This window comes from Echiichthys vipera (assembly GCF_963691815.1).
Source record: "Echiichthys vipera genome assembly, chromosome: 10".
Lineage (NCBI taxonomy): Eukaryota > Metazoa > Chordata > Actinopteri > Perciformes > Trachinidae > Echiichthys > Echiichthys vipera.
In genome coordinates this window covers 21,511,431-21,538,302 of record NC_139835.1, presented here as the reverse complement: position 1 = coordinate 21,538,302, position 26,872 = coordinate 21,511,431, and the positions used below count along the sequence as shown (strand labels likewise).

The 26,872-nt window shown below is 39.6% G+C and overlaps 1 protein-coding gene across 1 annotated transcript; it reads left to right on the top strand.

The window, feature by feature from the left end:
- Positions 1-3,145: 3,145 nt before the first annotated feature.
- On the top strand, positions 3,146-25,394 carry st6gal2a (ST6 beta-galactosamide alpha-2,6-sialyltranferase 2a; the record flags this gene model as incomplete). The annotated part of the gene is made up of 5 exons (XM_083921163.1): positions 3,146-4,142; positions 12,506-12,603; positions 13,536-13,637; positions 17,448-17,622; positions 25,147-25,394. 5 exons carry the CDS (start codon positions 3,146-3,148, stop codon positions 25,392-25,394), a joined length of 1,620 nt encoding a protein of 539 aa, XP_083777289.1.
- Positions 25,395-26,872: the final 1,478 nt, after the last annotated feature.

Here is a 26,872-nt window from a genome sequence, read left to right as displayed (position 1 = left end):
TCGCTTTGGGCTTTAAAAAAATATGCAATGGTCATCTGTTCTCTATTTTCTGCGTTTTATTTATACAACAAACAATACATCAATTTTACAATAGTAAAAACAGTTAGCTTTTGTCACACAATCCAGACAAAATGCATTACCTTTTTAATTGACTGGTATAATCGTCAACAGCTGTGAGCTTAGCCAATGAAAGAAATGCTAATGTAGTTCCAGCTTTTTAAAAGTGAGGATTTGCTTCTGATAGTTGGCATGTATTGTAGTAAACTGACTATCTTTGGGGTTTGGGCAGTTTGTTGAACATAACAAGATATTTAAAGACATGACCTTGGGCTCTGAAGCTGTTATGTCACATTTTTTCATTAATTTCTTTATTCCATAGACAAAACAACTACCGGTAATCAATGAATTTAAACAAAATAATCAGCAGATTCAACTATGACCCTATGTTTCCTCTCAGTTCAATGCTCCTTTTCCCACTTTTCCTTTTTTTACTTTCATGCAGGTAAACCCCATAATTATCTTCCTGAGGTCAAATGGCATGCAAACATTTAACCAAGCTCCTCTTCCCTCTTACAAAAGCTTTCTCGCTCTCCTCCCCTGTGACATATATCAACAATGGATCTTGATTTTTGCTCTCTACGAGATCTATGCTTAATATTCTCTCTAACTCACTAAGTCATTTAGTCGTCCTTTGCCTGGCAGTGGCTCGTTTCCATGTTTCCCGTTTTGTACTGTTTCTTTGTGTCGCCCTCACAAGACTAGCTCTGTCTTCCACCCCCTCCTCTCCATCTGTGCCACACATTTATGTAGTTTCACAGCAGTTACTGAAACACACATCCTGATTGCTGCCAGGTGAGGCAAACTAGCTGCGCACCCACATGCATGCATGACATGCCTTGGGGCACGCACGCACGCACACACGCACGCACACACGCACGCATACACGCATACAGCTGGCTTCTGTTGATCAGTAATGCATATAGATAACATTTGTTTGTTGACATCGTCATTGGGCAGCTATGTGTTTTCCGGATTTTTCTTATTTGTTTTTTGTGTGTGTGTCAGGCCAGCTGCTGTTATTTCCAGGTGTTAAATGGCATATTTCCCTCGGAGTAACATTTGACCCTTGCCTGGTAGACATGTTGAAACTGCTACACAGGGGATTACTGCCTGACACCAACCCACCTGTCAATGGCTTGAAAGCCTCAGGCAGAACACATTGCAAGTTTTCAGTAATCAGATTATTATGTTTGTGCAAATGTGCACGTTTGTCTGAGGGATTCACATCAGTTTCTTTGCCATTATTTTCTTTCTCCCATACTGTCTCTTCTCCCTCTGGCCCAGTTGCTCCCCGCTGTTTGACCAGGGTCAGTGGATGAGCTTTGGCCTCCTGTGTGGCTGCGGGGCAGGAGGCCTGGATGTGTGGGTATATGAGGAGGGGGGTGACCGCAGGCACGCCTGAGATCACTTTGGCTGCATTCTGCAGGACCCGGCAGCTACAGAGACAGGAAGCTGTAATTAGGACTAGAGAAGGCTTAAGGAGCTTTTTTTCTTTTGCCTCACCCTCCCACTCTCTCTTTTTGTCTCCCACTTTAGAGAGCAAAAATCATAATTACGGTTGGTTGAGGGGATTATAATTCCTATTCCAATTTAATGCTTCGTTTATTCACCTTCATAGCTGTGTGTTTCACTCTGGTGTACAACACCTTAGTTTCACTGTAATATTACAGTAAGGCTGATAATAATGGCGTCATATTTAATGACTGTGATTTTATAGGGAATGAAATAAGCAAAGGTATCAAGTCCAAGTTTTTGAGGTAGTATCATAATCGTAGTGCACAATGGTTGTTACAATGCTGACAGCTAATGGGGAGCCAAACAAAATAAAAAAACAGAGCAGATGTTTCTTTTTAATGAGATAATTAATATGTGTTTGAAAACAGGGAGCATTTCCAATTTTCCAATAAAAAGTATGTGGGGTTTCTTTTCAAGAAAAAAAAGGCTTTTTTTGTTATATCCTACATTTTATGTATTCGGGTTTTGGACTGCTTATTTTAAGATGTCAACTAAAAAATTGACATGATTAATCGATAATGAAAATAATCTTAAATTGCAGCCCTGGTCTCACTGTCATAAGAAATTTTTATGAAATACAGTATAAGGCTTGTTAAGCCTCAGGGGAAATAAGCACTTGGTACACCATCACGCAGCAAAGGTCATCATTAAATAGATGACTTATTTATTAGAGAGGTGATTTTTTTAAATGTCATCTAGTACTAATGACAATACAGTAAAACACAGTTCTAATATAAAATATGTCCTCATAGGAGACGATTTAAACATTTACAACATGATGTTAAAGAAAAGTGTTACAGAATCTACCAACTGCTTCAAGTCAGCCTCTGAGTTTTAAAAAAAAAATGAGGCAAACAGCCCAATTAGCCATAATTTAGTTCTGATGTGTGAGAAAAGGCTTCTACACCGCAGGACAGCCTCAGTTTGGTAAAACTACCAACACTGTTTCCAAAAGGTGATTATCAAGCAGGCTCTGCAAGTTAGTTAAGTTTGCACTGACCTTAACACTAAAACATTTCCCTTGGGGAAACCCTGGAGTATATTTGTTTATCAATAGTTGTTTAAATGATTCCTGTTTGGTGTGATCTTTGTTGTCTGACAAGTTGTTGGGACACAAGTGCTGAAGATTTAATGAGGGAAGTTCTAAATTGGATTCTAGGTGTCCTAAATGAAACTCTACTTTTTTGTTAAGAGTGGAAAGCGACCAAGTTTGCCCTGCAGGAGGTGTTTTCCTGTGGTGTGTCTGTGTGAGCGATGTGTTTTTCATGAACACACAAGTGTCTCAAGTATGCATGTGCACTCTTGACTCGACTAATTTATACCACCCCTTTTCTTAGGGTCCTGTTATATCCTGGAGGACAAATGGTCATGAAGAAATAGAAGCATCGGTCGAGGTGAGTGTCTCAAACTTCTGCTTTTCTCGTCCCCATATATCCTTTCTCCCCTGAGCAGTTTCATTCTGAGCTTTCTCCTTTTACAGGCCCTCCAGCTGACCTCTGGGCTAAGTCCCGGCTGTGGGGCTTTGTTGTTGGTGGGCCAGCTGAACAGACTTGTATGTGAGTGAGAGGTAATGAAGTCCAGTATGAGGCAGTGGCGAAGGCTTGTGCTGGTGCTAATGCTGGCCTGGGTTCTCCTCTTCCTCGCACTCCTCTCTTATTTCCTGGATGCTCGTGTGAATGAGCCTCTGACCTCTGTTGGCTCTTTACTCTCCCAGCACCCTGACACCCGTCGCTTAGCCTCTATACAGGCCTCTCATCATCAGCATACCAACCTGGGCTCCCGACCTGAGCTGGCTTCCACCTTAACTACAACTTATCCCAGAGATGAGCCAGAGCCTTCTGCCAGCTCCACGACCCCAGAGCTCAGCCTAGAGGTGAGCCACAGTCCCAACAGTGCTCCCTACGGCATCTATGGTAGCCGGGAGACCAGCCACCAAGACTACCTGGACCCACAGAGCCTGGCTGCCTGGTCCTCCTTTGGTACGGAAAATGTGGGTTCTCACTCTGACCCTTCAGTCCACAGTCGTGAGAGAACCTTCAAGGCAGAATACCAGAACCACATTAGCACCACACGCTACCAAGGTGGGGAGGAAGAAGAAGAAGATGAGAGAGACAATGAAGAAGAAGAAGTTGGAAACAGAATGAGGATTACAGCGGGCAGGAGGGGTGGTGGTGACTCCTCTGATTTGGAGGAATATTACTTCTCTAAGTCAGCCTCTGTGGTGCAGCGGTTGTGGCGGGGTCGCGTGTCCGCAGGTATGCTTAGTCCTCGGCTGCAGCGCGCCATGAAGGACTATGTTAGTGCCAACAAGCATCATGTTTCCTACGAGGGGCATCGCAAGGCCGCCCAGAGTGCTAAAGAGCTGCTGTGTCAAATGAAAGCCCAGGCCCGGCTCAGGACAGTGGACGGGTCGGAACAGCCCTTCTCCTCGCTTGGTTGGGCTCGTCTCGTGCCGTCTCTTCCCCTGGAGCGACTGCACAGGCGGCAGGACCAGAGCGGCTTCAAGACCTGTGCGGTGGTCACCTCAGCTGGTGCCATACTGCGCTCAGGACTGGGCAAAGAGATCGGTGAGTATAGAGAAATAAAGATTTTGAGTGAGTGCAACAGAGCATCTTTTGTTAAATGAAAAATGGTGTTTGTAGAAAAAACATGTCAAAGCATGTATGGCAAAAATATTGGAAAATATATGTATCAGTACCAAATCATACCCAGCTGACAAAATGACAAAATAAAAGATAAGGTATGACACATCATAACTGAAGATTAAAGCTGAAAGAGGGATTTCTGATTTAGCCGTTTGTGCTCAGGCACTGGCATGTGTTACACATGGGAACCAGGCTCTGGCACTACTGCCCCTCTCCCATATAGACAGATTTCTAGTAGCTTTAGATCTGACGCACCAATTGCAACCTTTGAATTCATGTGGGGCGGCGTTTAAGACAACGACTGACACATCACTGTCCAGGTCTGCAGCCATTGTTTACCGTTTATAACACCCCTTGGAAATCTAAAAATTACCAGACAATTAAATTATATTTCTATTATGTGAAATTCAGGTGTTTCTGTCATGAATAATGTCTTTTTTAGAAATAAAAATAAATAGTTGAAGATAGCAGTTTTTTGTGCCTACTGAGGTGGAGAGGTTGGAATATCGATATAGGCAAAATGTAGCTTGGTGAATTAATCATGAGATACATGATGCACATAAATGGCCACTAATGTTTTACTTCACCAGAGAGATGGAAAATAAAAGAGAATCAAATGAAAACAACCAGTTTAAATCTTGTACTAAATTGTATTGGAAACTTGACTGATGTCACTACAGGGAAATGCAGTATGGTCGTTGAAATCAAAAAGGTTAATCTCCTATGACTTTTTAATCAGGGGAACTTATGATTTATGAACACACTTACTATGAAACCTGTTTGACATTTTTTTTTACACTGGCCCAAGCCTATTTACTGTGGCTGGATCTCCAATGCTTTGGGCATAATGGCCTGGTAAGATGCTGCATTTTAAAGGTCAACAAATATCTACTTCCACCTGTAATGGTTTGCATTTGCTCCATTTTTTTCGTGTGTGCCATTTGCTGATTAACTTGTCAAGCTGATCGTGAACATGCTTGAATGTGTGCCTACAAGCGTATATGTGGTTGTGTTTGAATGTGTGTGTTCTTGGTTTTAGAGACTTTGGCAGCTATTTGGTAAGTGGGGAGAGTGTGAACTCAATGACAGATGGCTCACTAGAAAAAAGCAGAACCCCCTCTGGTAACCAATCAAGCTCCTTCACATTATGTATGGCTTCCTTGCATTTCTTTGTGATTTCAGCTGCTCAAGGCAAGTAAAAGCTTTAATATTAAGAGCTTTGTTTTTATGCATTAATGTTTCTATATTTACATAATATATTATATACTGACGGTGTTCTGTAGACACTAGCTGCCCAGATAACATTGTCTCAGAAAGAGAAGCAGCGCAGACAACTATCACTGAAAATCAGATGCAAACCTACTTCTGCACTTGACCTTGTGGTCACAGTAGGATAAACTTGTGATGCTGTGTCAGTGGAAATATCAGCGCTACAGTCTTTCAAAGCTGATGCTTCCACTCGCTGCAAGAACAGTTCCTCTGAAAAATAAATCTGAGCATGATAAGGTCTGATTTATTTATAAAGCTGTAGGTGCAAACAGGTTAGCTGGAAGGTACAGAAATAAAAACTAAAGATACATTCAGGCATACATCCAAGTGAGTGTTGTTGTTTGGATTATTGATGAATATCGAGGTGTTTTTTGTATTTCCGCTTTACTGTTTTCCTGATGGAGGATGAGGAACGTTTGACTGAGTGGTGTTCCTTATTTTTAGAAGCGAAGCAAAGTGTTCAGTTTTGGGCACCAGGCCTTGGATTTAAACTCGGCAGGTGCTTCTAAATCTCTGTTGATGTATCATCATCCACCCATGTTTGTTTTTGGTTTCTGTCCAATAATGTGACCCATATGCACATGCTCATAACCAAAGGATGGGAATGTGTATTTAAGCAACACATTTGCATTGTTGTTTTTCTCTGTTTTGAGCATGCATACCTATTAAAGAGCAACTCTAAGCCTTGCATATACCATCTGAGAGCCATTCTGAGAATATAGGAAATTTTTCAAATAAAAAAATTGTAATTCATGACGGTTTGTTCTCTGAAGGCAAACACATACATCTCTATTTCAGGGTATTGGTTCAGTGTGTCATCATCATCGTATCAGTTCTTAAGAAAAGCGATTTTGCGTGACTGGGGACTGAATGACTTGAAGGATAAGATAAATGTTAGAAAGCTGAATAATTACTGAACAGTGTTGGAAAAGCTTGACTTTGTTACATTAATTCTCCTGCTCAGCTTCAACAGTAAATCGAACTGTATTGATCCCACTCTACTTTTTCTCACCCTGCTGTCCTTCTCGAAAGGCTGCACTGCATCAAAACTTACATTATGCAACTGTGCATTGTGACAAATATCCGATAGATGAATCATACTCTCTTTCTGTGCCGCTTGCCGATTGGCTGTCATTAAGGTTATAAGGGTTTCTCTGCAGCACAGAGTTCATCTTGTGAGAGCGTTGGAGTTGATGTCTTGGTTTAGTTCAGTGTTGTGTGGCTGTGTTTGTGATGTGTGGCTGCCATCATGAGGTGAACAAGATAAACTGCATCCTCAGTGAAATATGGGCTGGAGAAAATAACAGGAACAAGGCCTTATTCAGTGAAATGCCCTGTGACAATTATTCTCTTTTCTAGTGATTGTTGTTTTTGACACGTATATGTTTTTATGGTCATTTGATGGATTAAATACCTTCAGCCTAATGTCACTCTTTCTTAATTTTTTTTTCTGCAAATTTCAGCTCATGATTTTTGATTTTTCTCGACAAGTAAATACGACTAAACTGCGGTTGTCCTTCTACAAACACGAAATGAGGCCATCAGTCATTTGATTTAGAAATGCATCTGGTGCATCTTCAAAAGGCATTGACCAAATGTATTCTCTTTTTGTGTTGCTTTCCTGTTATGTTGTCCGCTTCCTGTATGTGTCCACAGTATTGTGCTGCTCTACCTGTAGTCCTCATACTCTGATTGCATGAAGACAAAAGAAGTCTAATACATTTCAAACCGTAAAAACTGAATAACCACTTTTCTATTTGTGAGATATTGTCATATCGTTATAGAACTTGATGAAATATACATACATGCTGCAACTAATCATTATCTTTATCAGCCAGAGGTGTCATGATTTTGATTTTAAATATAAAATCATCTGAAATAAGCTTTTAACATCAATTATTGAAATGAAAAGCAGGATCCAATTGCGGCTGTGTTTTTACTGTGTGTTTAGTCCAAGAACCAATGGCCCCAGTGATAACCCAAGAATCGACACAGCATTGGTTTTAACAAAGTAACATAGGGCCTCACGGGGAAGAAATTCAAGAAATAGTCATATCAAAAAATGAGACAGAACCAAAGAAAAAGGAAGATTGTATCATTAAAAAAAATAGAAAAGATGAAACTGTGAAACCAGAACATGTGGAAAACTGACAAATGCAATGTACAAATATTACAAGAACGTTTTCATAAGAGAGTTCTAAAAAGAAAAGATTTGTTGAAGCATGATGAAGTCAAAAGCCTTAAAGGCCCCATTTGTAAAAGGTGAGATTTTCTATGTCCTTTTCATTATTATTATTATTATAAAGCAGTTTAAAATGCTATAAAAATGCTGTGAAATTATCAAAGAATTCAATTCCAGGGGCGGCCGGTGGAACAGTGGTTAGAGCAGTCACTCCATGTAAAGAGGCTGAAGGTCCTCGAGGCAGCAGCCGCGGTTTCGACTCTGACCTGCGGCCCCTTGCTGCATGTCTGCCCCTCTCTCGCTCACCCCATTTCCTATCTATAATATCTAATATAAGGCTTGAAAACTGCCAATAAAAAATCTTGAAATTGATTGATTGAAAAAAATGTTCAATCCACAGAGAAATGCACAACCTGTATTCAGTAACTGTGCCTTTAAATAAGCCGTCAGAACTGCTGTACATTTGTGATGTCACAATTATACTATTTATAACCCAGGTACGAAGTGTCGCTACAGTGCTGACCAATCAGAGCAGACTGGACTTTTTCAGGAGGGGGGCTTAAAGAGACAGGTGCTAAAACTGAGAGTTTCAGACAGAGGCTGAAAAAGAGTATATTCAGACAAGACAGTATGGGAATTTTTTAACATTAAAGCATGTCAACATGTTCTGATAGAAACCCAAAATACAAATATGAAGCTTCAAATGGGCATAAAATGGGACCTCTAAAACTCTTCATCATGCTCAGAACAGAGCAACATAGGACCTGCTGGGCTCTCAGGCACATAATGGGTTAACAGGTTAGTAATGTAATTGCAACAAGGCCATTTAATACCCTTTTGAAATGTCAGCAGTCATGCCATTCTATAATATGATGCTTATTCAAGGTGGTCAGCACAGAGGAAACATGTTACAGTAATAACTTGAGCAGTGACTGATACCTGATTAGTGCATTATGATTGTTTTGTGTAAAACACATTTGATAAACTGCTGCACATCCAGCAGTCTGCTTATGACATTCTCAGCCTCTCTCCCGAGTTTTTTCAGGCATCAAAGTTAAGACCTAAAAAGATGCCTAATTTTGAAGTCACTAAATCATAATTGCAGAAGCAGCTTCACAGGGTCAGTTATATTAAGTTGAAAGCCGACAGTCGCAGCTGTACAGGAGGCCTAACAATTAACATATCTATATTTGAGTTTGCAAAGCAACAACAGGCCCCTAACAGTCTCAAAGAGACATCATTGACTCAGTTGTAAGTGGATCTCAAACTGTAACATTCATCCATCATGTAACGAGAAGAAAATAACATGTCAGACATGAACAAACTGCGTCAACAGAGGAGCAGAGGGCTCAAGTTTAAGCTCAAAGACACTGATTCATTTTAAGCTCGAGTGCATTTGTCAAACTCTCTATGACGGAGGATAAATAATGGTGTTGTGTTACCGGAGTTTAATCACTATATATGTCACAAGCTGCACATACTTCGCAGAAAAAGCTGCTGATGTAGAAAGCACAAACCATTCTGTAAAACGCGGTCTGACCCAACTCCTTCTGATTTTCCCAGTCCGATAACGGTTAGAGGAGAAAGAGGTTATCTTTATGCTGTTAATATTAACAACTCTCAGCTTTTAAGCATTCATCTTCAGTGCAGTATACACAAGGTCACCGGAAATATAGAACCACCTGTCCTTGTCATGAGTGCTAAAAGATAGAAGTGCACTCTTGTCTTGAGATCCTCATGTATTGGATACATAATAACCCTGTACTTCAGTATATTGCCAGATGACATCACCACTACTCACTTTATTCTTCTATAAAAAACAATATTTAAATCCATCCATATAAAAACTTGAGGCATTTCTTCTAACATAGTGTGGTCAACTATACTCTGTTTACTATTGTACTGTTGTCAAAAGAATGAGACCTTATTTATTTATTAGAACCTTTATTTAAACCCGGAAATATATTGAGGCGCAACCTCATTCGCAATAAAGCCGAGATAAAAACACAAAACGTTTGAAAATACCTACGCAAATCGGAAATATCATAGAAGTAAAGTGAAACAGAATAATGAAAACAGAGAAATCAAGTTAAAAACAGGAGCAGGAAGCAAAATAAGATGCCGTAATGGATTTAAATGGTCCTAATGAATGAGTGTGGTGAGTTTCAGGTCCAGGTGCACAGTAAGAAAAACAGGACTTTCCAAATTCAGTGTTAACAGAGGGAACCTGTAGTGTGACACAGAAATAAGAAGAGGATAATTGTGAAAATGAGGGGAAGGTTGAATATTGATCCTGGTTAGGTTGAGATTAAAACAATTAGGAGTTGTGACCATGTTCGAAAAGCAAGTGTTACATGTTACTAACTTTTATAGATCGTAAGAAGTCATGTTTAAAAATATCACTGGTCAGAGAGTCCGAAACAGAAAGACTCCTGATCAGATCAAAGGTCAGCCCTACGAGCGCACAAACTGTCAACATAATCATATACATTGTGAATCTTAAGGGGTCACAGTTGGACAAGATAGAGAAATGCTGGCTGTGGGGAAAATACCCAATTATGTCAATCAAGCAGTTTAAGTGGGTTTTCCATCATGAAGGGACCTTTCGATTTACTGTAGCATTTATGAGTTAGCTTACAGTAGAGACCCATTATTTGTCTCATTATATTCTGTAAAGGTAGTAGCAGTACCATAACTCACTATGCTCTTTAATAACAGCTTCAAGTATATGTAATAGTGACCACACTCTCAGATGATGAGATATAGGTATATAATCATTTATTTATGTAGCACAAGAGAAGAAGAAGAATTCCTTTTATTAGTCCCGCAACGGGGAAATTCGATTTTTTCACTCTATTATTGTTATTCATGTTACACACACAGGCCTGAAATACACACACATGCACAGACAGGACCTATATACATGCAATTAATGGAGAGATGTCAGAGCGAGGGGGCTGCCAGTGACCAGCGCCCCGAGTAGTTTGGGGTTCGGTGCCCTGCTCAACAGCACCTCGGCAATGCCCAGGAGATGAACTGACACCTCTCCAGCCACCAGTCCATGCTTTTTACATGCATTTAAAAGAAACAACGCTGATAAAAGCAACACTAGTGTGTATAATGTATAAATAATATATAATATATAATATTTTAATTGTCTCCAGACAATCAAAAAACTAAATACCCTGGATCAAAACAAACATAATAAAAATAAATATTATTTGTGAAAATTAAACTAAATATTAAAAAATAAACATTTTTAAATGAACAAATAAAGAGATAAGAAAATAACCTTAAGTAATGGAAATGACAAATATACAAAATAAAGTGTTCTTTTATCACTATTTGTTTAGTCTGAAGGTTTTGTGAAACATTGATAATGTGAGTTTCCTCTTCACTAAAAATACCTCACATGCTCGGGGCAAAAATGTGGTGTAGCCCTTGGGAATTGACATGTTTACAGTACTATATTGGAGCAGGAGGGCAAACATAATGTCAAGCAAGTGAGCACGTTTTTTGAGTGTTTGCAGTAGGTCGTGTTGTTGTGAATGCCAATCGCTGTTGTAACAGTCGACTGGCGGCAGTGATGAAGGAGTATTAGATAAAAAACAGGAGGATCATCCATTCTGGTGTCGGATCGACGCACGAGGAGGATCCGTGTGACTGACTGATCGATCAACAGACAGACAGGCTGACGTTACAAGTTTCTAATTATTACTACAACCATCCATCAAGCAGAGAATTTCATGTTGGTATGTGAACTGTGAACGACACTGTATGAACAAAACAAACCAGAATTAGGGCTGAAACTGTTGAAATGTTGTTTTCATATTAGTGGTGTGTCTCATCATCAGTTACAGGAGCTAACCACTAGAGAGCACTTTGGTTATGTCTGTGACAGGCATCGTTGTTAATGTCACGGTTGGTGTGATCAAAATTCTCATCACAGTTTTTCATAGTGACTTCTGCCAAAACGTGTGCGTGCGTGCATGTGCGTGCATGTGTGTGCGTGTGTGCGTGTGTGTGTGTGTGTGTGTGTGTGTGTGCGTGTGTGTGTGTGTGTGTGTGTGTGTGTGTGCGTGTTCCCATGAGATGCCACATTGCTTTTGCTCACGTTAAAACCTTTGGTGAGCTCAACTTTTGCCCCCACTGTCCTATAAATTGGGGCATTTACACAATTTTCAGGGCATAAAGAATTGTGATAACTGTAAAAAAAAGTTGCTATTTTTTGTGTGTGAAGTTAATCCCAATTAAAATGCAGTAATAACCACCTTGTACCATAATAAGTGCATAAAAAGCTTACTATTGTTATTATTATTAATAACAATAGTAAGCTTTAGGGCTTACTCTACTCTTCGCTGTCATTCCAAATATTATTGTTATTATCACTGCATTTATATATAACAAAATAAACCACTGGCTACAACAGAGGAATGCAGGTGAGCATCTCTGAATGCACAACACGTCAAATCTTGAGGTGGATGGGCGACAGCAGCAGAAAACCAGAATGACACTTTATTAAGCACCGGGTATGCCTAATAAAGTGGCCGGCGAGTATATAGAAGATGCCCCAGAGTCCTCAGTAGCTCACCTAGTAGAGCGGCTGCCCCATATACTGACACTGAGTTCCTTTTTGTCCTTTATGCATGTAATCCCCTCTCTCTCCCCCCTTTCCTGTCGACCTTCAGCTGTACTTAAACTTAAATGGGCAAAAATAGAACCTAAGAGAAAAAAATAAAGATGCCCGCTAGCCAGTTTTCATATTTTCCTGTGAATTGACGCAACAACATGTATAACCCCAGGTATTCCATCTGGTCTGTGTTTCTTCCTTCAGATACCCATGATGCAGTGTTACGGTTCAACGCTGCACCTACGGAGGGATACGAGAGAGACGTGGGGAACAAAACCACCATCCGCATCATCAACTCACAGGTGAGCGTCTGGCCTTGCATGAATCATTGATAGATGTATAACTCAGAGGATGCGTCTCTCACTGGAACATATGCGGAGTGGCCAATGTGAAAATATAAATGATAAATTACTTCAGTCAATTATATATTTTGACATACAGTTAATGTTTTATTGATGTCTGATTTGCTTTATGTGATTCTATTTCAAGTTATTTATATTCAGTTATTTGTGGATGAAATGATTACCCATCAATAATACATTTTTCACATTCTTAATGTATGATTGAATCATTAAGAATACATATATTTTTATTAGAGGATAGTTCATGTTTGTTATGAAATGTTTTTTTAACTTCTATGTTTTTTGAATCCAAACAAAATCAAGTACTAAAATCAGAGCTTGAAAATTAACTTTAACAAGCTATAATTATTTCGGGTTATCATGCATATGCTATCACTGGTGAATGATTCATGCATGAGAGTGATTCATCATTTATTCACTTTAATGAAGATACCGGCATGCATATTATTACCATCACAATTTTGTTAATTTATGATGTGTGGTTGTGGATTGGAAGATGGTTTTGAAAGTCATGTATAGTTCACATACTGCTTTTACATTCACAATGGATAAAATGTGTGTCATGACAAACCCAGAAATAATTATCAGTCGACTCTTGCGAGGGGAAACCGCCTGGCGCTGTCCAGAGGTAACAATCAGCTCTAGTTCTTCTTAGCTGTTTCCAGTCTTTTTCCTAAACTAAGTCATCGGCTGCTGCGAATACGCATATTTATTTATATTATATTATTTTGAACCATTGGCTTAAGGAGGTTTAAGCGAATTGATGCTGATTTAAGTCTGGTAAAATAATTGCTTATACACAGTTATCACACAGTTCATTAAGTGAATTAAATATTCTTCAATTTTACAAAAATGCTTATTTCCCTCTACAGATTTTGGCCAATCCTAAACATCGATTCAATACGAGCTCAATCTATAAGAATGTGACTCTGGTGGCCTGGGATCCTGCACCGTACACTGTCAACTTACACAAGGTATGTTTTCTTTGTTGTTCACACAAACCATGTCGCCAGTTCATTACTGTGTCAATGGCCACAGTAAATCCTTTTTAACAGAAGATGTGTTAATGTTATGGCAAAGGCGATGATGATGGTGATGATGATGATGGTGATGTTAACGTACAGTATATGTAGCCAGGACTATACGTAGTTTGTCATTCTACCACAGGGACCACAACTGTCCACATAAACATACCCCCCCCCCCCTCTCTTTCTTGTTGCCTGCTTTCATCCATCTCTGGCCCCTACACCTGACTTCAACCTGCCCTTAACATGGCTCTGATTCATGTTAGCACGTTTCCCACAGCATGATTTTATCGTGACTCCCTCTGTAATTCTTTTTCACCCTTTCCTCTCCTTCCTTTTCTTCATGCTTTCTTGTAATTGTTATTCAGGGAATGCTCTGCTGGCACAATCGATACGATTCATGACTAGCATTCAGGTTAATAACCTAAAAACCACACTTTGCAATTAAAAATTGATTTGCGCCACATGTAGCCTTCTCCCTGAATGATTTCCATTATGTCAACAATTTCTGTTATCTAGGAATATTAAAATGCGCTTGTCTGTTTGTATTAATTTTTGTTTGACATTATTATTATTTATTTTTTTACAAGCTTATAATAGAACAACTTGTCCTTCCTAATGAACAGCGATGAGTTTACAGGCTTTTATCTTTTAGTTCTCTGCAGGAGTAGTTATATGCACCCTGTCACTAGTATTTCAGGCATATCACACAGTACAATGCTGCTAGATGGAGTTGAAGGTCTTGTTTGAAAAACCCATCACTGAAACGACTAACTCAAGGAAAGATTATCATAGAAAACTTGATACGTTTTTATGTATGTTTTTATATTCTTGAAAATGTGCCTACAGAAAGTCCTGATACCCTTTTGAAATAGTCACTATTTTGTGTTACAGCCTGGAATGATAATACATAAAAACTATATTTTTCCAGCGTGATTTACACCTTCACATTCAAGTGATATAGTTTTTTTTCAAAATTTGTGAAAATGAGTAAAAAATGAAAAACTAGAATAGCAGGCTGGGAAAAGTGATGAGTCCCAATATTTAATAGATTGTGGAGGCACCTTTTGCTTTAATAACAGCCATCAGTCTATTTGGATCTGTCTCTACCAGCTCTGTGCACCTAGATGGGAAATATTTCCCTATTCTTTCTGCTGAACTGTTTGAGTTCAGTCAGATTCAAGTCTTCCACAGATGTTCTGTACGATTCAGGTCAGGGCTCTGACTGGGCCACTCTAGGACATTCACCTTCCTGTCCTTTAGCTCCTTTAGTTGTTTTTATGGAGGTGTGTTTTGGGTCATTGTCATGCTGGAAGGTGAACCACCTGCCCATTTTCAAGTGTCTAACAGAGGGCCGCAGGTTTTCCCCAAATTGTCTTGTGAAATTGTTGTCACATGCACAAATCGACCAACCTCTGCCAAAGTCACCATGGGCCTCTTTGTAGCTTCCCTGATCAATCTTTTCCTGGCTCAGTCATCCGGTTTGAAGGGGCGGCCCAATCTAGGAGAGGTCTGAGTGGTGCCATATGCCTTCCACTTCTGGACAATACTCTGAACGGTACTCAGAGGGAAAGTTAAAGCTTTTGAAATCTGTTTATATCCTTCTCCCAACTTGTGCCAATCCACAACTAAATCCCAGAGCTCTTTTTAAAGCATCTTTCCAACTATGGTGAATTCTTTGTGTTACCATGCACTACTAGGGGTGGAATCCTCAAGGAACAGCTGATTTTATTCTAAAGTAAAATCAAAACCACCACAGTTGATGTCAGGTGGAGGCCAATTAACTTGGTATGTAATTTGGAAGGTGATTGGTTACACAGAGGTGTGGTCTTGCTTGGTTGGAATGCAGCCACAGCGGCCCTTTCATGGATCAGTTTGACACCCCTGCTCTAAAGGGACTCGTCACTTTTCCAACACTGCTATTCTAGGTTTTCACTTTTTAAAAATTTTCAAAAATTAAAAAAAAAAAATTAACTTGAATGTTTTAAGGCAAAATGTGTAAATCACACTGGAAGAATTTATTTGTTTTTATGTATTATCATTTCAGGCTGGAAAACAAAACAAGTGACTATTGCACAAGGGTATCAGAACTTTCTATAGACACTGTAATCCCAGATGGTTATACAAGAGTACAAACACATGTTATGCACATTGTATGTAACAGCAACACGTTTATTGTTACTTAACAACACTTGACTCAACAAAGCCGAGAGTGAAAGGTAAAGGTAAGGATACTTGGAGAGAGATTGGATTTGAAGGACATGGCATGCGCCATTGATCATTCTTCAGTAACCTGACGTAGTAAAGCATTTCCAGAATCGGTTATTGGGTTTTGTTTGTGTTAAGAACATAGACAATGATTTTGTTCTCCTTCTGAGGGAAAGGCTGGTTGTGTCAATTGCATATTTAATGATGATGTTGTTGTCTTTGACAATGTACAGCATAATATACAATACACAACAATATATTCTGTGCATATCAGGGGCATTCACTTTGTCATTTTTCAAGCAGATAGCTTTTATGATAGTAATCTGAATATATTTTGATATAGGGCTGTTGTTGTTTAGATAAAACAAGCAATTGTAAACCATCAACTTGCGCTATGAGAAATTGTAATGGCTATTTTTCACTTTTTACTGATATTTTATAGACCTAACAACTTTCAAAGAAAAGTTTTCCCTTTTTAATAATCATTGCATACATACACAAATAATCAAAGTGTACAGATTTGAGTATTATACAACAAAATTGAGTGTGATTGGTGCGTTATATAAAGGCAGTCAAAGTCATTCATAACAGCCCTGTATTTTCTCAGGCTCTCTTTCCTTTATGAAAAACAGCCCATGTTAGACAATGATTCAAGGTTTTACAATTTATTGAAAATACAGTCAAATGCCTGCAATAAATAAGAAGGAGTTATTATATGATTTTGTTTTTTCCTTGATCCATTATAGTTGGTGATCGACTTCATTGTCCACTAGTGCAGTGCAATGTTCATTGCACACAATGCACGTGTTTTTACAGTACATTATTCATCTTTCAAGGGTAACAACAAAAACCACAATTGAATACTGTGAATAAAACATCCGCCCACTAGCTGTGAAAGAATAAACAAATAACATGTAGTGCAGAGTTACAGCTAGCTACAGAGCCTGGTACAGCACAAAAATGTCTATAGGAAATGTTCTTACTTTATTGTAAAGTAAAGTTATTAGCATTATCATTATTATTATTATTGTTGTTATTGTTATTATTATTATTATTATTATATGTAGGCACACTTCCATACTTCCGTCACATATTTACTACCACTAAACACCATTTTTCAGATTTCCTCTGGACATGTTTGAAGACATGAACCTACTCTGCATGAATAATAATTTGTCTTGGATATGTTTTTTCCATAAATGAATTACTTAGTAATCTTTTGAAAAATCCAAAGCTACAACTAAGCAAATATTTGTCAAAGTTTATCATTCAGCATTCGTTCAAGCATCCAAGTGAAGTAACGATAAGAAAAGCATACATTTGAGTGAAAGGTGACTCCATTGACTCAGAGGCTCTGGGCAATGGTGATATGGAGGGAGACTGAAAACCTTGAAAACTGTTACTTCATGATACCATATATATATATATATAAAAAAAGAAATTCCGAATGGAATGGAGCAATGAGATCAGGCTCTCTTCAAAGAGCTGTTATTTCCATCACTATTCCCTGTAGTCTAAACTGAGGCGTTTGTTCCTGTCTTTCTTCGTCAGTGGTATGCCAGTCCGGACTACAACCTGTTTGGTCCGTACATGGAGCACCGCAAGCTCCATCCTGGCCAGCCCTTCTACATCCTTCACCCCAGCTACGTGTGGCGACTCTGGGATGTGATTCAGGGCAACACTCAGGAGAATATCCAGCCCAATCCTCCCTCATCTGGCTTCATAGGTGAGTACACAAACATACACTGCATACATACAGCATGCTGCGTATGTCTGATCTCTTTCGGTTCCCTCTGTACACTTATCTCTCCATTTCCGTGCCTGCTCCTGAAGCACACAAACAAACACACACACACACACACACATACACACACACACACACACACACACACACACACACACACACACACACACACACACACACACACACACACACACACACACACACACACACACACACACACACACACACACACACACACAGGCTGAGACATGATGAAATTTTAATCTTCAGTATGCACAGTGACATTATCAGCATGCAGTGTGGCTATGCAATGCACTCTAAAGCAGCGCATCCTTGCAGGGGTTGGCAGAAATAGGTTCATCTTAGAAACTCTCTAGCATGTCAATATCCACTTTGTGTTGTTCTCTTCCCCTATGATTTTCAGACATTTCCATGTACTTTAGTGTACGATGAACATTTGTTTACCTCAAAAGCAATAGTCCATTATTCAAATAATATGGTTGATCCTCAGAATTGTATGACACTTTCAGTGACAATTGAATGTATTTGACAGGAAATGATTTGTCATTGTCTTGGAGCAATGCAGTGTAATGTAAGGTTGTTACTATGATTTTTAACGTTGAAGACACAACAACATAATACAGATTATGTATTGCCAAGTTTAACAATAGAGTAAAGTAAGCGATCGTGTTTTAGTTTCTATCTATCTTCCCTGCACATCAGAGACGCCGTCTGAGTCGGCTAGCTTATAATTTTGCTCTTTAAAGTGATTTAAATGTGCGGCTCACCTAGACTTTCAAAACGTTATCATACTGAATGGATCAAATTTTGATAGTGAAGAAAGTCATTTCACAGCAGTGTGACGCCCCCAAAAGATTAGTCACTGCCGCCCTCCTATATGGGAGAAGGAGGCAACACACAACACCAATGCTTAGTGGATCTAAGAGCAGAACAAGACTCAGACGTCCGGGAAAAAGTGTCTCGCATGAAGAGCTGGAAGGCACCTGGGCTTGATATGATCCACTCCACTGTGCATTGAACTCCCTGAGTATCTTACGGCTAAATTGCTTGAATTTAAGTATTTTAACTAACTAGGCCTCTTTGCTTGACTGTTACTGTATCTGCTGTCTTAGGTTAACTTATGCGTTTTGTTGTGCTGTTTTCTGATCTAGGATTGTGTCACTCAGGTGTTTGAGATAGCTAGAACCAGAGTCAAGGTTGCTTTGATTTAATTTTAATTGTCAAAGGCTAAATCAAACATTTTTTAAATTAGAGTAAACAAGATTTACTTGTAATCCGCAAGATTTGAGATACTTTGTTTCTAGCTGCCTATTTGGCGTTAAGATGTAATTGTAGGCAAGCCTGTTCTTTCAGAGCCTTCTATCTTGTCAAGTTTTTTTTTCTTCTCTTTTTTAAACTTTATTGAAACACATTCACCTCTCTACTTCCAGTCCCCTATATAATACCCTCTTAAATCTATACACACAGATGTTCATTTTATACCTCTGCCCTTACCACAATCCTGACTCAGACGGTGGAAGTTCCCGGTCTCCTTTACAACGAAACGCAGCATACGCCTCAGTGACGTGCTCCACCTGTGCAGACTACTGCTGCAGGCTGACATAAAGAGCGTCACTAACCTTGCAGCGCATTTGACTGTAGCGAGGGAATGTGGCCACACAGTAGAAGTGCTATAGTGGGTGATATATTCAATCACCATTGTTTTAAATAACTCTTTAATAGATAATAAATTAAAAAACAGTTAATAACAAAATATTACAGTTATAACTTTATAAAAATTTAGAAGATGTACATTAGGATATATTTTCTATATCTTTTTCCTGATTAAGAGGTGACAAGTTTGTTGTGCTGAATGAGTTTCAATTACAGTGGTTAATCCAAAGCCTGACAGTCCCGATCATGAAGGACCAACCGAAGGGAGCTATTCTTTCCAACTAACCGGCCAATAACTTGCTTCTGCACAGCATGAAACCTCCTGTCAGGCATCATTTCAGCTAAGAGGAGTAGGCTCTTTACACAATACAGTACATGAGCAGGACCCGTGAAGGAATTGAACATTCATACTCTTTCACAGCAATGATATTTATTAGATTAATTAAAACCAACAATAAAATACAACAAAAATGACTACCCGTCACTTTGTGTCACTTAGGGTTACCCGTTAACTAACTCAGAATACTCATGCTGTAGGGCCTCAGTGAGAAGGCCAGAGCAAAGCAACTCAAGTCCATATCGAGCATGCTTGGTATCTGCTTCACATTTCATTCAAGCAGTTAGTGTTTTCCACTTCCCCCATGTTGCATTCTGTCTATTGAGGTTGAGGTGTGTTACATCACAGCTATGTGCCCAGTTGTGGAATGGGTTCCTATCGGCCAAAAGAGTGTCTTTTCAACACACCATTACTCTTACTGGTCATACAGTCTCAGACTGTCCTCTCCCCTCCTGGCGTGAGAAATCCAAAGCAGATGAAATATGAGCCATTTGGCATCTTTTATCCGTCTTCCCACCGACCTTCTCATTGCTTTAACCTGTCGCAGCTGTAATCGTAATCATCATCTCACAAGTGTAAGCTCTGTGATAGAATCCTCCTAAGGCCTCAACCTGTAACCAGTGAATCCAAGAGAGGGTGGAGCTCTTTAATTCAATACAGGTGCAAGTAACGGTTTCCATGATTTCTGAATAATTTAATGTACAAAGAAACATGCAATAACACAAAGAGACAATATCAAAAGAGGGATCACTAACACAGAAATAAAAATAAACATAATTAATGCCTACAATACAGATCAAAATGATAACATTTAAAATATATACAGTTTCCTGCTGTTTCAAAGTAGATAGCCACACATCCAGTTATCCCAGGTGCATGTGTGTTGGGAAGTATCACTTGAGTCTTGAGAAAAGAAGATTCAGCGTTTCGTTAAAGAGGTTAGCATAGTTGCTGCAATAGCATCAGTTATATGTCAGTTATAAAGAAGAGCAAAGAACTGCACTGAAGGCAAGCGTTTGATTCACACACTGGCTCCGCTGGTAGTGAAGAAAATGATCTAATTGGTTGAAGTTAGCCAGTGATAGACAGATGGTTCATCCAATCCCCTGCCAAGTAGTTTTTGAAAGTTCCCGCCCTGTTGCAAACAGTTTCCAATGAAGGGTTCTGTCACGTCAAGTGACAATGGTTAAAGGTCCACAGGGAAGAAACATTATTATGATCCAATACATTTTGGATCTGAGAAAAAGCAGAGATAAGGATTTTCTTTTCCCAAGGCTTAAGTATGTACAGGTTGAATGGTATATTAAGGAGCTTTGTGTGAGAATTTCTAGGAGTCTGGAACATTTTCAGGCAGAGCACAGCAGAGGCCGGATTAAAGACGAGTTAAAGACGACACTTAAATAAAAAGTACAGCAATCCAGCAAAGACATTCATTGAAGACGCACAACTCTGACACTGAAATTTACAGCAGCACAATGACAAATTGACCTTACAGCAACAGAGAATACAGTTGGAAACAGGCTTTTGTTTTGTAGAAAAGATGGTCCCAGTGGTCTGCTCTGGATTTGGTTGAACCATATGAAACATAACATTTTCAACTCATTAGAAATCCTTTTCACCCTCATTCCAGTGTAATTAAGAGAAAATGTGCTTCGTAGATTATAACATTGACAGGTGAATTCCTTTTAAGCCTTTTAATATCAACTGTTACTATTTGGAATTGATCAAACAATGAATATTGAAAGGACTTGTAGACATATAAAACAAGGGTTAAGCACTCTATATGGCCAAATATAGATGCATATTGTTATGTACCTTTAGTTATTTGTGCGACGCTCTTTAGTTACAATTAAAGAGAATCCAGCTACTATAATAGTATATATAATAATATTTAAGACAATATTGTGCGGTTTAAGGAAGATCCTATTTTGTTTCAACATTTCCCTGTGCACAAAAGAAAACCAATACAGAAATGGTTTTCAGAGTTTGGCGCAGAAAAACATGACATAAACACTTCAAACGTCTTTTTAGGGGTGAATTTGAGGCCGACTGTAACCTTATCACATCAGTGTCAGACCTCGCATTGTGGCTGATCTGGTGCAGAATCTTGTGGAAAGCTTTACTGGAAAAGTGGAGACTTTTACTGCAACATACTAATGTTCCTTGTCTAGGAATGAGATGTTCATACCCTTAACGTATAGTGTTTTATAAAAACATGTATGTCAGCAGACATTTAATACTTCTGTTGTTCTTGTTGACTTGTACATATGAAAAACCAAGGACAAACACAAGCTCACACATAAATTACATGTACTTTCTAAATGCATCATGCATGTGCATGTGTTAAAAGCGCCGTTCACGTCATAAGTGTTGATCTTGACTGTGTTTCCAGTTGTTGAGAATAGTCAGGCTCAGGGTGTGACCTCGGGGGGGTATGCGTGCTTGGTGGCTTGGTGGCCCAGCTCCCACAGTGGTTGATGGTCTCAGTGGAGATCTGGGCGGTGCAGGCAACCGTGTTGCTGTACACTCTGCGGTTCAGCTGGATCACCGTGGTCTTGGAGGGCATCGAGGTGTTGTTCTCCGCTGACCAGTGAGCGCACCGAAACAGAGTCAGGAAACACCTGTAGAACTGAGAAAGAGAGGAGAAAAGACTACTAATGTGAACACAACCTGTCAGCTCAAACTGAGAGTGCTTAGAATCATCAGAGATGAGTTCACCTTAGTTTCATGCTCTCAGAGAGACTCAAGGTCTATTCAGAGTTTGGGTAGGTTGAAATTCTGTCTTAGTGCACTTTCATTGTCCCCAGAGTCAACAGGCCACTTCAGAGATGAAAACGATTCCCTAATGTCGTGTTTGACTGGTGGAGTATGTTGTCTCGCTAATTCAACCGTCTTTCAACACAGTATAAGAAAGGTCTGAGAGCTGCTGCTCTGTTTCCTGAATATTGTCGTCATTCCTTTTCTTCAGAAGTCAAGATACATAAGATACATTGCTGAAGACAAATGTGACACATAGATATAAACTATGAAATGTGGGTAGGTATTATGTATTCATTTTTAGGTTTCAGATATATACTGTATATATAAACTTAGTTTTTTTTAGGATTTAACCGAAAGACGTGTTGATGCACAGTGTTTCAATTTTGTGGCAGAGTCTTTACATTGTTTCTCTCCTTTCCTCACGTTGGATGCGCAGAAGGGAGCTGGAGGAGCAACTCAGCAGTATGCAAACTTGTTGCTCTCGCCACCAATATTAGCTGCTCTGTTTCAACAATGCTAAAAAAAGTCCACTAGCCTCAGTACTAGGCAGTAAACACTGAAACAATGCAGCACTGTGCTGTCCATCTCAGCAGAGCATCTTCCTTGGCCAATGCTGAACCCTTCCACCAAGTTTCATGAAAATAGTGCCAGCAGTTTTTTTTCGTAACCCTTCAATCTTGATAAAAGTACCGACATGTCTAAATAGTGTGTGATATTCCTGGAAACATTTTTTTTCATTGTTTTTTCATTGGACCGCGATGTAAAGGCCGATGAGATTTACTGTAAATGTGTCTCTAAGGCAAATTTCAGATCATGAGATTTTATTTACAGAAAATACCGGTCCAAACAGGCTATAAAGAAAAGCCTAGAGCAATGCACATGACATGCTTATACATTCTGTAGGAAGGACCTGTTTGTAGGGATACTTATCATGCTGGAAAGCATTAATGGAGGAGAATAGTTGCATGAATCAGTTGCATGATAAAAAGAAATCTGCAGCAAATTTCAAAGCGAGGTGGAATGAAAAACAACAAATGTGGGATCTGACTGTTCTGTGTGTTGGCAGAATGTCACAGTGTATGAAAGATACCATGCGAAGCCTGCTGAGGCAGGCAAACTCACTGTCTTCCTATATTATGTATTCAGTTCTATTTTTTTTTTTGATCTCAAGAAGGGTTTTGCTGAGCGTGCATGCTCTTTTTCAGCACAACTGACTTTCACATTTTCACATTTGCACATATGAACTGCCCAGTCTAATGGGCTCTGTGCAGATCTAGTGGGGATTTTATGATGATTGTTTTCCCCAGGGGACTGCATGTAGCAGATGCTGAATAAGCCTAATGCACTTTTCAGAGATGCATTTTATCGTCAGTGCAGATTAATACTAGCCTCTATGAGGACTGGTAAGGTATGTACACTACGTGTACAGTAAGCTGAAAACAAATTACATATGGAAATATTTTATGCAGAGTGTCCATTTACACCCGGGGGGAAATAGCCTTTGCTGCATGGTTTGGCTATTTACACCCGACCCCACCACCTGACAGATCGACAAAGTCTGGTATTGTGGTAGCTCACTGTGGGTGGGTTAAGCAGTAGACCTTCACCCAGCAGATCATGGTGTCCTAGTCTGGGATGCAATTTAAAATTATGTTGACTTATTTTTGCACTTTGGTTAGGTTTAGGCAACAAAACTACTTTGGTACATTGATATTGTACCAAATGTATCAGTATATCAAAGTGTACATAGCCTTTGCCTATTTGATTTTGCTTAGATTTTTTGTTGGATGAGATCAAGAGATAAATTAAAACAGCAATACCTATATCTGTCTGGTAAATAAAATAATACAGCGGCTTCTCCTTATTTCATGTCATATATACAGTGTTAAACTGATGGCTGTTCATTTTACAAATGGCCAAGTGGCCAGTTTGAAATGATGCGGTTTGGAAAAGTAATCCCTGTGAGCAAAAACAGATTGCAGACCGCCCTGAATGCTCTATTTCCAACCATTTTTTCCCATCCACAGCTCGAGGTGACTTTAGCCTGCTCCAAGCACATGACTGTAGTGTTTACATAAAATACACTGCTACATATAGCTACATGCTAACATCAGGAAAAGCTGTAAACAGGGTTGCAGATTTTGTACATTTCTATCCAATTTCAGTTAAATTGTGTGGCTTTTGGTTTAGAAGCCTTTATTGGTGACTTTTCATGTTAGAAAGTGTTGTTCTACTCCGTTATTTTGTGGCTGCAACAGAAGGTAAAAAGATGCGGAGCGCTTGAGCGTCTCAGGCAGAGGGCGAATACAGGTATATTTAGACAGACAGTCTAATTAATATTGTGTTTTTTAAACATTAAAGCATGTAAACTGTTCTACTAGAAACCTAAAATACAATTAATACAATTGTGAACCTGCAAATGAGCATGACAGGTTTCCTTTCATTCTGCATGAGGACTGGAAACTAGCTTGCTGTTTTCCTGTACATTTGGTCTTTATGCTAAGCTATGCTAATCAAACGCCAAACTATTCTTTTAACCCTTATTCACTGGCCAGCAGATCAGAGTATGGTTTTACAGGGCAGCTTTCAGGTGTGAATGTTTACAGAGAGATTTGATTTACTGATGACAAAAGGTTCAGCGCTGGAAGTTGTGCATCTCAACAGGTTTTGAAGTAAGTCATGAAATAACTTATCTCTGAACTTTCTCTCTCTCTCTCTGTCTGTTGCAATTGCAGGCATCCTCCTGATGATGGCGCTGTGCGAGCAGGTGCATGTGTACGAGTACATTCCCTCCATGAGGCAGACTGACCTGTGCCACTACCATGAGCGCTATTATGACGCTGCCTGTACACTGGGTGCCTACCATCCACTGCTGTATGAGAAGAGCCTGATCCAGCGGATCAACACGGGCCCTGAGAGTGACCTCAGGAGGAAGGGCCGGGTCACTCTTCCAGGTTTCAGTGCCATCAACTGTGAGATTTGAACAATATCTGAGATATGAAATCTGACCCTCTGAGCCCGAACATACCCACACTCCGGCCTTTTTTCTGGCTGACTAAGGGAGAGGTGCAATAAAGCCACTGGAGACACAGAGGCTAGAGCTTACAAGTTTTAAATAAGACCCATGAAGAACATAAGCCATAGCCCTCGAGGGAGGGATCAACATGGAGGCTTCTGAACAAACTTGTCTTCATTACGATGGTTTACTGGATCAGAAAATGGCAGCAAGTGTCTCCAAGAAGGAGCTGAAAAAGACGTTTCACTCTGCTTTAGCTGAGCCACGTTAGCAGTGGAGCTGACTAGGGTAGCAACGGATCAGTGTTTTTAGATTGAGAATTTTCAATAACTTGGTGTGTTACAATGGTGTAAACTCTGTTTAACAATCGTATGGGTGGTTCTCCACTTGATGGTTATGCCTGTTTATAACAGTGAATCTTTGTGATTTATTATTGTTTTTGTTTTTTTTAACTGGTCCAAAGGGTTGTGAATAACCAGACAAGTCACCCACGCTGAATGTTATAAATGCAACATACACTCAAAAGAAATACACACGCATTCACACTTGCATAGTTCAGCAACTCTTGCAGAAGAATGCAGTGATACAGACAGTGTTGGTGTCTCCAGCGAGACAAAGTCAAGCTGTCACAGCAGTCATATTACTGCGCATTTCATCACTCTGCTTCAGCAAGTGTTCCTGTCCAACATTCCTCTAATAACTTTTTGTGAAATCACAAGTTGTGTTTCGTGTTGTCACTAGGGGGTTCATTTCACACTTAAATTACTCTCCTGTGCATGTCAACTTGCCAGCTCACTTCTCCCACTCTGTCGCTCCATTTTCACACTGGGGGATGATTCATCTTTCATTATTGAGAAGCCTGTCTCCCACAGGAGGGATGGCACCGGTAGTCCTTCTGTGGATTCACCAGATCTACGGTATAGTATTTTTATCTTTAGTTAATAGGGCCAAAATGGATCTTAAGAACAAACCGGTGCTTAGGACAGCCGTAACCCTGTGCCTAGTGGTCGACTAAACACTTTCCCCGGGTTGCCTTGTGACTGTTCGTGTACATGCAGTACATACTGTACTGTGACAGGACTGCAGTAACATGGAGTTAAGTTGCTGAGAGGAGCAGTTGACCTTGTTGAAGTGAGCCGTATCAGGGGATTCTCCGTCTGCCCCTGTCTTTGATGGTCAGTTAACTGAATGTAATTTTGCCACACCTCCATGTAATGGCCAAGCCCTCCCTGGAACACATCCACTGCAGTTCAGTATGGCCTCCGTACTGCAGAGTTATGTATTTGTCATGTAACGGCACAAAGCTCATTTCCTACAGCTAGAAATGTCTCATATTTCCTGAATCCTCTGATATTGGTCTGTACCCATCCCCAGCTCAGAATGGAGACAATTATAAAAGAGTACTGGTATTTTTTTTTTTAATTTGTACTGGTATTATCAGCAGA